Below are 14,177 nucleotides of genomic sequence, written 5' to 3' on the forward strand. Positions count from 1 at the left end.
TGAAACAAATGGTGTAAATAGTTATTTTACGTCCTTGGGGCACTTGTTAGCACGATCCTTATTATAAAAATAGATTAGTTGGTATTTAATACAGAGTACATAATATAATACTATGTATACAAATTACAATAAGTGTCTTCATGACCTCACCTAAATTATCCGCTAATTAATAGAGAATTTTTTAAGCAATCTATTTATGAGTTATTGATTAAAATAGGCATTAAGAAAAAAAAATTCAGACGTTCAAGATTTTTATTTTGTTGTTTACTCTTTTGTTATATGGTACTTTTCAACATCAACAAAGCGTAGAATGACCCAATTTAACCACCCCAATATTGGGTAGGTTGATAAACTCTCGATTATGATCTTCACCAAACCTAATGGGTAGGTTGATAAATTCTCGATTATGATTTTCACCAAACCTAATATTGTACTTCGTACAACTTAACTTATAAGAGTAGTTGTGACTTGAGGAGTTTAGGCCTTAAGGGTGAAAGCATTGAAAAAGTATAGAGTGAAACTTTGACTTTATGCATTTTTATACTCCACTTGACTTGCTAATTTTAGAAATACTTGTATATAATAAAGTAAAATTATAGTCGCATGAGATCTTGTAAATTTGTCACAATTTTTATATACTAGTATAATATATTTATAATTAAAAATATTAGCATCCGGAATAATGTATTAACCCCCCTACAATAGGTGGGTAGCAATTTCAAAAAAGAATGATTTCTCCCTCTCATGATGAAAAAAATGTATTGACTAGAATTTGTTATATCATACACCCAACTAATCTAAAGTTAGTTATTAATGCTCTTCACTTGATGAAAAAAAGAAAAACAATCATCAAAATGAGAACAAATACTCATGGGTGTATGTACATCCGGGGTATATAAAAACATCTCCTTTCCCTACAATATTTTTGTACCTCTCTTCATATATTTATGCACCTTTTTCATACATACTCCCATTTTTTCAATTTCTTTTTCCCCTTAATTACACACACTCACTTTCTTTGGCTTTTGAATGTAAGATATATAGGTGTGTAAAACAAAAGGAAACAAATGGATAATGATGAAAACATGTACATGCCCTACACTATAATAAAAATAACTAGATAATTTTCCCCAAACATTCTAAAATAGTATACATACAAATAAAATGCTTTGTACCCGTCAAAAAATAAATAAAATAAAATGCTTTGTAGTTGTATGAATTGCTTATTATTTTAAATAAAACAAATGAAGATGTAATTATTATCTAATCATTATCCTTTGTAATAAAAGAGACAAGTTTAGCCATCAAATGTTCGATATTGGGAGATTTAGCATTAAGCAAATGAAAGCAGTGGCCTTCTCCCAATGTTTCCACTAATTCAACATCCCCCTCCCACCTTGATTTTAAGCTATAATAATAAGTTAATCCTCTTTCCTTAAATTTATCATTTTCCGCAATACAAATCAATACCTTATCACACGCCAACTTGCACGATCTTGGATCAATATTTAGATTCAACTTCGGTTCATTATCCAATTCTCTACTAGACGGGTATAAATATTGCATTAACCTTATGATTTCTCTTGTGGCGAAATACGGTTGAATGGCTAGTAAACCTACTAGTTTTAACCCCTCACCAATGGGTTCAATACTAGCCCTAATTGCCACATCATGGGCAAGGTTAGCTCCACTACTTTCCCCACCCACAAAAACCCGATTAAAATCCACATAATCATTTAACCATGGCTCCGACCCGTTCCCATTTGCATGCGACGCTATCCATTTAAATGCGGCCCAACAATCGTCGTATGCAATGGGCAACGGGTACTCGGGGGCTAGCCTAAAGTTCACTGTAATGGCAACCACTTGGGCCCTAGAAACCAAATGGGTCAAGAACTCTTTGGTAATTGGGCTAAAGGCTGACCCGGTACAAAAACTTCCTCCATGATAATGAACAAACAATTGTAAACCCTTCTTGCTTTTTGGGTCACCCGTATCATCACCGGTATCATCCATTTTAGGGAGAAATATTCGACCCGTTATTCTCGGATCATTTGATATTTCTATGTCTTTGGTTTGAACTCCGGTAACAGGGTCGATGCCCGGATTTTCTTCCATTGTGAGGATATACCTATCAACGTGACCATCTTTACAAACTTTAAAGAAAGGAAAAAAATCTAGAGTAAATTCTTCTAAATCTAATTCCACACTTAATTCCCTCTTGATATTGGTGGCCATTTTGTGTAAGTAACTACTTTATCATCCTTAATTTCTTAGGTTGGATGAGAAAAACTTTATATGTATATTTTGTGTAATTTTATTTTATAATTACACCTAATCTTCACCAACATTTTCTCTAGGCCATTCGTTTTAAGTTTGTTTGATTCAATTCTTTTCCCTCCCTTTCTTTACTGTCATTGTCATTTTCTTTTTCTTTTTCTTTTTTGGACAACCTCATTGTCATTTTCTAATCGCTATTCTTGGAAATTTTGTTTGGTTTAGGTAACAAATAACTAATAAATTTAGACGTGTAATATCTTTCTATGTTATTGCATGGACTCTCAAGTTGGTTTAAAACTTTAAGATTTTCCTTTTTACCCTTCAATTAAATGGAGAAAATAGGTATGAAAAACAAAGTCCAATGTTCTATGATAATAGAAGATATAGAGCACCCCGTCTTGTGTCATTTTTATTATTTTTTTTATTATTATTTTTTAATTGCTTAGAGAGCCACAAGGACAGGGTGATGCGAATCGATCTTAAGACTCCTGAAATCGGGTGGGGAGCTCTAACCACTTGAGTTATCCCTCACTCTCATTTTCTTTGCTTATTGTGATATTAATAAATCTTACCTATCACGTGATTACGAAATATGATAAAAACCAATTTTCTTAATATAGAAAATTCAAGAGACAATTTTAAGGCCTTTGAAATCAAATGGGGGCAAATACGTAAAAGAACATTTTTAAGGATATTAATGTTCATGCACTATATATTCATAATGTTTTGTTAAACTTTTTATTATGTAGGGAGGAAGAACATGAAGACAAATTAGTTATTTATTTGTTCCGAAGAAAAGAATAATACTACATGACGATTATAAACCAATTTATAGTTCGTTTATCGTTTTTCTAATAAATTAATAGTAGTATTATTATACACGGTCTTAAAGGTTACAAATAAGTGTTATTTTTAAATGCATTTTCTAAAATAATACTCTTATAAGTTTAGAAATCTATAGTAAAATGTCCATAAAAAACATAAGGAGAAAATATTCTCAAAATCTAGATCGAAGTCCACAAGGTTTTCTTTTTTGACAGGGTTTTCAATTTGCATACAAAGAGAAATGATGTCTTTAATTCGTCTCAAAATCTAGATCGAAGTCCACAATTATTTTTTGACAGGGTTTTCAACTTTTATACAAAGAAAAATGATGTCTTTAATACGTAGAAACTACGTACTCGTCCATATTGTAGTAAATGTTTTATGATAGAAAACTCATAAATTTAAATGGTTACAATGTCATATATAGCACCGTTTCTTATTTGTATATAACAAATTCCATAATATATAAATGGTACTCTTATGATTTTGTATCCACCTTACATTATAACACGATATACGAAGACGCAAATTGGAAAATAAATAAATATATGATGAGGAATCAAAAGTAACTACATACACCCTTGATAATATATATACTCAAACACTTATTATAATAGGTTGATCATTCTTATATATATAATGGTAAAATCGATCACAAGTCACTACTATAAGAAAATTAGACATTTTATTTGGATATTCAAAACAAGTATTGATGAATTACATTATAGCTGTGTCCATCCCTCAATCAATCTATTTTGTTCTTCCACTTAAAAGATTTTTACGAGAAAAAAGTCAAAATTGTAGGAAGAACATAAAAGAACAAAAGAAATAGTACGTATGGTATTGATATACGTATATATTTACAAATATAATAGTAATAAATCATCTAATAATCCTCTTTTATGAAAGAAGCAAGCTTAGCCATCAAAGGGTCGATGTTTGGGGAGCCAGCATCAAGCAAATGAAAGCAGTGCCCTTCCCCCAATGTTTCCACAAGTTCAACCCTCCCTTCCCATCTCATTTCTAAGGTATCATAGTAATCAAGTCCCCTTTCTTTGTACCTATCCTTTTCCGCAACACAAATTAATACCTTATCACACGCCAACTTGTATAATCTTGGATCTGTATTAGGGTTCAACCTTGGTTCCTCATCCCTAGACGGATATATATAATCAACTACAGGTTCACGTTGTTGTTTTGTGCAGAAATACGGGTGAATGGCTAGTAGACTTGCAAGGCTTAACCCCTTTAAGGGTTCAACGCTACCTCTAATTGCAACATCATGGGCAAGATTAGCTCCAGTACTTTCTCCAGTTAAAATGACCCGATTAAAATCCACATAATCATTTAACCAAGGCTCGGGCCCATTCCTATCTACATGGGATGCAATCCATTTGAATGCGTCCCAACTATCCTCGTATGCAATGGGTAACGGGTTCTCGGGGGCCAACCTATAGTCTATAGTAATAGCCACCACATGGGTCATAGAAACTATGTTACTCAAAAATTGCTTAATAATTGGACCAAAGGCTGACCCGGTGCAAAAGCCTCCACCATGGTAATGGACAAGCAATGGTAGACTCCTATCCTTTGGTAGACTCCTATTCTTTGGACTATCATCTTCGCTATCCGTATCATACAACCTAGGGAGGAACATCCGACCCGATATTTTAGGATCTTTTGATATTATTACGTCTTTGGTATGAACCCCAGTAAACGGGTCGACACCTGCTGGTACTTGGGTTGTAAGGATGTACCTATCAATGTGACCATCTTTACAAACCCTAAAAAATGGGAAAAAATCACGAGCAGTATCTTCTATATCGCATTCCATACTTAATTCTAGCGATATTAATGTTGTTTGTCTCTATATTGTGTAAGGTACTACATGCAATTTTAATTTCTTCATTCTTTGATGAGAAATTTATATGCATTGAAAACTTTATTTTCACCAAAATTTTCTCTAGGCCATTCATTAAAATATTGTTTAATAATTAGAGAGAACGGTTTAATTAGTTTCTTTACCCTCCTCTCCCTTTACTACCATTGTTTTTTTTACCCTCCCCGTCATTTTGGGAAATTATGTTTGGAGAAATGAACTAATTTAATAATCTTTCAAAAAAAAAAAAAATTTTTTTAAATAATAATAGGACATGTTATTGAGTTCTAAGTGTGGTTAATTGATTTTAAGTTCTTCCAATATAAGCATTATTTTTTCTTTAATGATCAAAACAATTAAATTAAGATGATTGATGAAACAAAAAGAGCTAATGAATTTCTCTCCTTTTTTTTTTTGAAATTTTTTTGATTTTTTTGATTTTTTTTTTTTTTTTTTAATTTCAATTTTTTTTGTAGTCTGTACAAGTATGGGTTTCAAGCTGTATCTCTTATTTGCATGTTATAAGACTTATAACTCGCCCATCCCAGAAGCTAGACAACATCATTATTCATTAGATCAGAGTAAACAAAGTGTTGTACTTTATTGTATATATTGTTCCCAAACAATTACTTAAACAAAAATAATGAAGACATACAATATTTTTGTTAACATCAATCAAAGAAAAAATGAGGGTATCCAAAGTGGCAATGTAAGATGTAATTGAAGGGGACACTTAAAACTTAGACTTGATCCTAACTTCCTAAGTAGCACGTCTGCACGGCATATCTTGAAATTTACCCGGGTTTGGGCAGATTTATTGGGTCGGTTTGTTTTTTTTGTTTGCTTGGGGAATTTGGGGCAACCTAAAAATTATTTTTTAGCTAAAAATGGCTTGTCTAACCTATAAAACCCGCTATTTTTGGCCCAAAATAGTGTTGGATTTATTTGTTTGGTCTATATCCCGACCAAACCTATTTTTATTCGGTTAAACTACTTCCTCTTACAATAATGGACATGATTATAAATGCGAAACCTTGCACCACAAAAAAAAAAAAAAAAAAAGGATTAGTAGGACGAAAAAATTAAATTGATTGGTTTAAAAACAAATTTCATGGTTACAAGGATAATAGAATTAAAAGATATTAGGGTTTTTTTTTTTTTTTTTTTTTTTTTTTTTTTTTTTTTTTTTGGGACAGGGCTTGTTTAGGTAACCTTATTATTTTATTTTCTTATTTTATTAACTAGGTATAAAGTATACCACAAAGTATAAAGTATATAAAAGATATTCAGAAATATTTTTTTAATATAGGTGGAATATGATTGTCAAACTAGAAAGAAAATACATAAGATATAAATATTTTACTAAAAAAAAAAAAAAAGGAGAGAGTAGCGAAAAAGTCGGGAAATTTTTTCACAAGGTAGTGACAAGTGTCATGGATGGATTTGCTTTTAGTACAAGCTCATAGATATGTAATTTTCATAATTTTTTTCATTAGGAAATTAACGATATTTATATTTAGTGATAAAAAACCGCACATAAAGTGATAAAGTGTATCAGATTTTTTTTTTTTTTTTTGATATAATCTGATCGGAACTTATCTTTTCTAATTTGATCCGGTCTATTTTTTTTTTTTTTTTTTTCCTATCAAGATGAATTAAAGTTCAAATTTTATTTAATATTAGTATTACGCTTTTATTATACGGAGTATATAATTTGTATCGATTAACACAAAGTTTCATATGTGACTAATCACACGGTGTAATACTACCTCCGTCCCCTTTTGATAGTCCCTTATGGGCAAATTTTAGTCCCAAAATGTTCACCCCATTTGCTTTTTCCAACAACTATTAATATTAATTTTTTTACCAAAATTCTTTCCAATTTGCAACAATATTTGTGCAAATTTAAATTTCCCATGTAAATTTTGTTTTCCCATGTACTTTTATTACTTTCCCTCTCTACTTTTTTGCATATCTAATATCAATTTACTTTTTCAATTTACTTTTACTATTCTTATTGTGTTTATTAATTTCCGTGAAAAATTACCTATAAAGGACTATCAAAAGGGGACGGAGGGAGTAGAACTTAGGGCCTGTTTACATTTACTTAATTTCAGTTCAGTTCAGTTCAGTTCAGCTCCAATCAGTTCAGTTCAGTTCAGTTCCAATCAATTCAGTTCAGTTCAGCTCTTAATTTCTCTCTCACATAAAATTCATTTCAGCTCAATTCAGTTCAGTTCAGTTCCAATCAGTTCAGTTCAGTTCAGTTCAGTTCCAATCAGTTCAGTTCAGTTCAGTTCAGTTCCAATCTGTTCAGTTCAGTTCAGTTCAGTTCCAATCTGTTCAGTTCAGTTCAGTTCAGCTTAATTCAGTAAATATGAACAGGCCCTTAATCAGCCAAAGATTACCCGATTAGTGTGTTTTCATATGTTTCAAATGATCACACAGTGTGACCAGCCAATCAGCCACATATTAAACGCATTTATTTATGGATATTGAAAATCTATCGGGAAAAAAAAAAAAAAAAAGTTCAATGATTTCATCTTTAAGAACAAAAAGAAAAAAGGCAAAACGGTGTCGCATTAATGGGAGTGAGTAGACCCAGGGGCCAGGGTATGAGGTGTGACCTCGATAATCGCACCAGCCATAAATCATAATCAGAGAGAGTGAAAGAGAGGGGTTTTAGGAGAGAGAAATAGAACCAAAAAAATAAAAAGCTTTAAAATCGTGAGAAGTGTTATGATTATGAATTGGTCCGACCAATTTGTTGCTTAAGATTTCCTCTTCTCACTCTCTCTCCTACACAATTTCTAAGATCTCTCTTAAACAACTTCAGCTTAATTAATGAGTAATGACATTTTCCCATAAACCCAGATAATTTTTAATTAAAAATCATAATAAAAGTGAGAAAAATCTGAGCTTTTTTTGAGATGCGCGGTGCATTTTCACCGCTTTTCTCTTTCTTCTTGATCCATCTTCTTCTTCAACAACAATGGCTGACGATTCTCTTCTTTCTTTCAAGGTTTGCTTGATTTTTATTATTATTTTCTTGATTTTTTTTTTTATTGCTGAATCTTGTAATTTTAGTTGTTAAATGACTTATCTTTATTTGTTTTTTGTGATTTAAGTATGTATTTTTAATAAAACATGCATAAAAAAGGCATGCAAACAGAACACCTGAAGAACCCAGATCTTTGTTTTGTTTGTACTATACATTTTTATTAGATTCATGAAATCTTTTATTCAGTTTTTATTTTAAAGAATTGAACTTTCCTTTATTTTGTAATTATATGAATCAAATCTGGCGTATATTTGGATTTAGTTGTTATATTAGTAGTTCAATTTAGTCTATCAACGTGACAATTAATTCCGGACATACGAAATATGTGATTATAGTATCTAGGAAGGTGAATCAAGTAAATTAATTGGGTTTTTATGAGTAACATTTGGGTATCTTTCAAAATTACAGGAGATTTTGGTGCCCAAAAAGTCTCCACTGCTGTTGAGGTTGATTGTATTAGTGTTTGCTATGGTATGTGGAATCTACATTTGTTTTGTCTGTCTCAAGCAGTTTAGTGCTGGTACGATTACTACTACCGGGTTTTTAAACGTTCAAGTGAGTGATCGCCCGTGTCCTAGGCCCGATCTTGAAGATTGGGAGGTTCCTTATGTGCATTACCCTAAACCTGTTACTTATAGCAGGTATATACAATTGTTCTGTGTTTTTAGTTGCAAGAAGTGTTTTGTTGTGGGTTTTCAGTCCTATTTATATGCTAGTCTGTTATCAGGGCGGAATGTGCTTGCCATCCGGTCCGGTACTTTGCTATATTGTCAACTCAAAGATCAGGTAGTGGCTGGTTTGAAACCTTGCTGAATAGTCACATGAATGTGAGTTCAAATGGGGAGATTTTCTCTGTAAAAGTTCGGAGAGCTAATGCTTCGACTATTGAGGAGACCCTTGACAAGCTTTACAATTTGGATTGGTTCAGTAGTGCTGCTAAGAATGAATGTACTGCTGCAGTTGGCTTGAAATGGATGCTAAATCAAGTGAGTGTCTGTTATTTATTACTGGCTGCTTTTAAGTTTAGAGGATGTTATTCTTCATCATTTGACAATTGAACATCCTGTGTGAATGGACTGCACTATTTGCATTGTTACATTCAAGTATCTATCATTTTGAGAATGAATGTGTTTTGAGAAAAAAGGAAGTTAATCTAAGTGAGCATATAACTCAAATATATAAGTTTAGCACAACTTTCCAATCATCTTGCATCTCTTGTCCAAAAAAAAAAAAAAAAAAAAAAAAAAACTGATATTTAGAACTGACTGATATTCTGGATTGGTGAGTTTAACTTGACAAGGTTTAAATATTTACCTTGAAGCTTAGATCATTAGATGTTGATGATTCGATGTGGATACTTTCAGTATTAGTTATGGTCCTACCGGCTTTGCTCTTTGATCATACAGCATCTAATTAATATGATTTTTTTACTAAGGATATCTGTTTAGTGGAACATTCTCCCCCTTCCCCAATTTAACAGCTTGAAATCATGGTCATTTGTGTTAGCACCACTGTCATTGACAGGTATAGGCTGTATCTTAATCACACCAAAATGTTTTGTGCTCTTTGATATTTTCTGCCCTTAGCCACTTGTCAGGTGGTATGATGAGACAAACCAAGCATGATGTGGTAATCTAGTTGTGAATCGGCGTGGACACTAAATTACTCATTGTTTTCTTCTTTCAATTTTTTTTAACAATCCTGGTCAAGTTAGAATATGTGGTTTAAAGTTCTTAAATAATCCCATAAGTAGGTTCAGCAGTGAAAAGAAAATTTACAACGCAGTGGATCACTCTATCAGATTTCCAATAAAATTAAGCTGTAAAAGAATATCCCGATCACGTAATTATCTCAGGAAGGGACTTTATTCAGGGACTGCAGTTCATCATCCTAAATAAAAACGAAGTACTGAAAATACTACTTACCCAGACCTGGCCAATACTTGGTTTGCTAGGTGTAGGGTAATGGTTGCTCTTTAGTGATAATTTCCAGTGAAAAAAGCCAATCTGGGATTGATGAAATCCTTCTACGATTTATGAACTTTTATTAGAGTTATGCTTCCAGACCCTGCATCTGCCAGCTTTCCTTCCTATCTGAATGTACAATTTTGGTGTAGTATGCTTCTAAGTAGCGAGCGATCCTGACTCCAGAGCCCCAAAAGGAATGAACACCAGATCTATTGGGAGGGGAAGGGGGAGGGGGAGGGGTGAGGGGCTGTCCCCTGTACATAATCTTTCTAGGCTGTGGCCATTTAGTCACTTTATAATAGTGCCTGTTGTATGTTTTTGTGTTTGAATAATGACTAATGAGTGCTTGAGAAGTTCATCTTGGTTTTGAAAAGATAAGGATTCCTCACTAGTTTATTTTACCACAATAAATAGGGTAGTGCTGTATAGAAACAGACTGCCAGGCATTTCTTTATGAACAGTATGAAATCCCAAACCCTGCAAGGATTCCTGTACCCTACTTAACCTTTTGTTTTTGTTAGTTGAACCTACAATAAATTTCAGTCAATCTATGCATATAATTTTGGCAGCTAAAGCCTAAAGGGTCATTGTTGCTTGAGAAGCTATTAACAAACCATAGAATCCCTCCATTCTGTTCACTGTCTATGTCAATATTTCAGCCACTAAAGAAATTGTTTATAAGAAATCTGATATTGGTAAGGTAGCAATGAGAATATGGAGTATTATATTTTGCAGAAAGTGGAAAATTGTTTGTGATTTTGACTTCGTCCATTATCAGATGCAATTCTTGCTCATGTGGGGACATATATGTGGAAACGACGGATATCTCCCAGTGTATGTTTGCCATTAGGTCTAGAATGGCAAACATTATTTTGTGCAAAGTATTAGTTGTTTTATTGTCTATTAGTTTGCTGATAAATTAGCTTTTTTAAGAAGATGCTTTTCCTTATCTGTTTAGAAGTAGACTTTTGCAGACTGTAATTTCCAGATTGGCAGCTTTACGCGCTGCATTTGCACTTGCTCTCTGAAGCTACTTTTTATTGGCTGTTGTTTATCTGGGATGTGAGTGACAAATATTGTGCATGCCTTGTACAGTAAATGCTATACTGCTTGAATATCTACAAATCGAAAACATACTAGGAAAGGATTTCTGTTGATCTGTTCTATAGATTTATCTCGCGATAGCCGGATTGTTCTAGGGACGCTTTATAACTTTTATTGGCAGGAAATAGACAGCTGCTCATGTTGCTTTTCCTTTGCTTAAATCTTTTGTATGAAATTTCTGTCTGCTTTACATATAAACTTATGTAGATAATGTGTATGCAGGGATTAATGCAGCATCATGAAGAAATAGTTGATTATTTTACCAAAAAAGGTGTTTCTGTAATTTTTCTCTTCCGAAGAAATCTCTTGCGGAGAATGGTATCAATTCTTGCAAATTCATATGACCGTGATTTTAAGCTGTTAAATGGGACACATAAATCCCATGTCCACTCTCCCCATGAGGTATGTCTTTCTATTTCCTCTGTTCGCATTTGCACAGACAGCTTTCAATAACTTTTGTAGATAGATCAGATGTTTATTGGATTGCATGGTAATCTGTTGCAGGCTGAGATACTTGCAAGCTACAAACCTTACGTAAATGCCACAACTTTGATACCAGAGCTTAAGAAAGTCCAACAGATGGCAGCCAAAGCGTTAGAGTACTTTAATAGCACCAGACACACATTGCTCTACTATGAGGATGTAGTGAATAACCGCACTGTAAGTCTTCTAGGACTTTTAAATTACCCCAGAAAGGTTTTTGGTTCAATGTTCATCTTTGAAATCAAACATAAGTAATATTTCTTTGTTATCATTTTCCCTTGCAGAAATTATTAGACGTTCAGGACTTTTTAAGGGTCCCGAGAACTAATCTAACTAGTAGACAAGTGAAGATACACAAGGGATCCCTGTCAGAACAGGTCGCAAACTGGGATGATGTTCAAAGGGCTCTTAACGGGACCGAGTTTGAAGGGTTCCTACATGCTGATTATAGATTGTAGACTTCTGCATTTACAGATGTATATAGCTTCGGGTTTTTAATCTCATTTCTTCCCCTTCATAGTTCTTTGCAATGTCGGCATGGGGGGCAACAATTTTGGTAGCAGAATATTTGGTCATCAGAAATTTGCAGCTGCTTAACTCTAATTTAATGATTCATTTATTCTTTTTTCTTGGTAGATCCACTTTAATAGAACACAAGTTTTGGCATTCTGTTTCTTCTTGCAGTTCACACTGCTTTTTGTTTGTGTTGTTGGTCGGTGAACTGACTAGGTTTGGTGGTAACTGGTGAGAAAGGAGAGTGTTTGTATCATAGACATTTAAGGAGCTATGAAATAAATACTTCCCATGATTTGAATGATTTGCAACTTTTATTGCACAAAAGAGAAATTATCCAAGTATTCGACATTTTTAGTTGGTCAAGGTATAATATTTGGTTTTTTTTTTTTTTTTTTTTTTTTTTTTTTTTTTTTTTTTTTGAGGGAATATTTGGTGTTTTGTACTACTGTATAACATTGTGAATTTAAAATTTTGTGATCATCAAAGGAGAGGTGGTGTTGTCCTTACAAATATTGAGCCCTTTAAATATTTTTTTTTAAAATAAAATTAGCAAGTCTAACCTAAACGGCTAAACTTATTAATAAATGCAAAATACTACGTAGGAAAAATACTGAAGTTGTAAATTTTAAAATATCAAAAACTTAATTTTTTTCTCTCCTACACGCATACTATTTATTTTATAAATATGATTACTTTCCAAAAAAAAAAACAATCAACACTCTCAATTATTTCAGAAATACTTGCGTGGATCTGGTCCACAATAATATTATTGTGGACCCCGAGCTTTATACACACGCAACTGACATTACATTGAACATAGTGACCCTAATTTTTAACATAGTAACCTTATTTTTAACATAGTAACCTTTATTAAAAGTTGTATAACGTTTAATATTATTGTGAACTTAAAGTCCGACGTTATGATCCTAATTTTATCATAGTGACCTTTATTATTTATATTGACCTTATAAAATATATCATTAAAAAAATTAACCTCTTATAGCCTATATATTACAAAAATGACTTTTATTTTTAACATAGTGACCTTCATTTTATCATAGTGACTTTTTTTTTCATAAATAAAATAATCATAGTTTCTCTAATGTTAGTGGTCCACAATAAATTAGTGTGAACCAAGTCTATTTAAGAATTTGTACAATTATTTATAGGTATGAGGTGTCAATTCGGATGATTGGATCGGATCTGAGGAGGTTGGGTCGGATCAATTTGACAAGTTGAGTCATGCTAAATTATTATATTTACGCGAGTCTAAATCTGAATTGGATAATTTTCGGACCGATTTCGGATTAGGTCAGGTCGGGTGTGATTTTGACACCTCTTTAATAATGTAATATAGGAAAGTTTATTTTATTTTTGTAAATATTATCATATCATAACAAATTCCCCATACAATTAGGACTACTCTATCTTAGAGTTTTATCCTTATAAATATTAAAGAGTTCCATACAATCTAACAAAAATACTACTAGAAAAAAGATAACCCTAGAAATCCCTATCATGGCTACCAAAATTCCCATGGACATATTGTTCACAGAAATACTCCCCAAATTGCCTACAAAATCTCTTATTCGTTTCAAGTGTGTTTCGAAATCATTTAATACCGTTATTTCTAATTACAAATTCATAAATCCTCAACTCAATCAATCTCATGATTTACTCATAATCAAAGACATTGACAATGATCTTTACTTGTTCGACTTGGACGCCCCGAAAACTCCCGCCATCAAACTGCCATTGCCTTCGACTTCTCTCCGACAAGTTGTTGGATCGTGTAATGGCTTACTTTGTTTAACCGATATTGACCCCGTTTTTAGGTTGTTCAATCCATATACTCAAAGTTACCGCGATATATTTTACCGTGATATATTTTATTCATGTACGTCTATCTCCGTTAGAATCGGATTTGGATATGATCATGAGAACAAGGATTATAAGATTGTATTACTACATCATTTATATGTTACGATTTATAGTTTAAAGGCTGATTCATGGAGAGACGTGGTCCAAAAATCGGGTCTCGGAGATATCGGATGGATTTGTG

The 14,177-nt window shown here is 32.7% G+C and overlaps 1 protein-coding gene and 2 pseudogenes across 1 annotated transcript; 1 reads left to right on the top strand and 2 right to left on the bottom strand.

Annotated features, from left to right (window-relative positions):
• Positions 1–1,263: 1,263 nt before the first annotated feature.
• LOC145620010 (2-hydroxyisoflavanone dehydratase pseudogene) lies at positions 1,264–2,238 on the bottom strand (annotated as a pseudogene).
• Positions 2,239–3,991: 1,753 nt separating this feature from the next.
• LOC145620011 (putative carboxylesterase 1 pseudogene) lies at positions 3,992–4,939 on the bottom strand (annotated as a pseudogene).
• A 2,715-nt stretch (positions 4,940–7,654) lies between these two features.
• LOC145620769 (uncharacterized) lies at positions 7,655–12,486 on the top strand. The gene is made up of 6 exons (XM_081675475.1): positions 7,655–8,006; positions 8,454–8,686; positions 8,773–9,031; positions 11,339–11,518; positions 11,621–11,776; positions 11,884–12,486. Exons 1-6 carry the CDS (start codon positions 7,977–7,979, stop codon positions 12,055–12,057), a joined length of 1,032 nt encoding a protein of 343 aa, XP_081531601.1. The 5' UTR covers positions 7,655–7,976; the 3' UTR covers positions 12,058–12,486.
• The last annotated feature ends 1,691 nt before the right edge of the window (positions 12,487–14,177 follow it).

The sequence above is a fragment of the Chenopodium album genome, chromosome 27, assembly GCF_948465745.1.
Source record: "Chenopodium album chromosome 27, dcCheAlbu1.1, whole genome shotgun sequence".
Classification (NCBI taxonomy): domain Eukaryota; kingdom Viridiplantae; phylum Streptophyta; class Magnoliopsida; order Caryophyllales; family Amaranthaceae; genus Chenopodium; species Chenopodium album.

Coding starts and splice junctions, on each gene's coding strand:
- LOC145620769 (XM_081675475.1), top strand. CDS start 7,977: ATGGCTGACGATTCTCTTCTTTCTTTCAAG. Junction 8,687..8,772: donor AAACCTGTTACTTATAGCAG/GTATATACAATT, acceptor GTCTGTTATCAG/GGCGGAATGTGCTTGCCATC. Junction 11,519..11,620: donor ATGTCCACTCTCCCCATGAG/GTATGTCTTTCT, acceptor AATCTGTTGCAG/GCTGAGATACTTGCAAGCTA.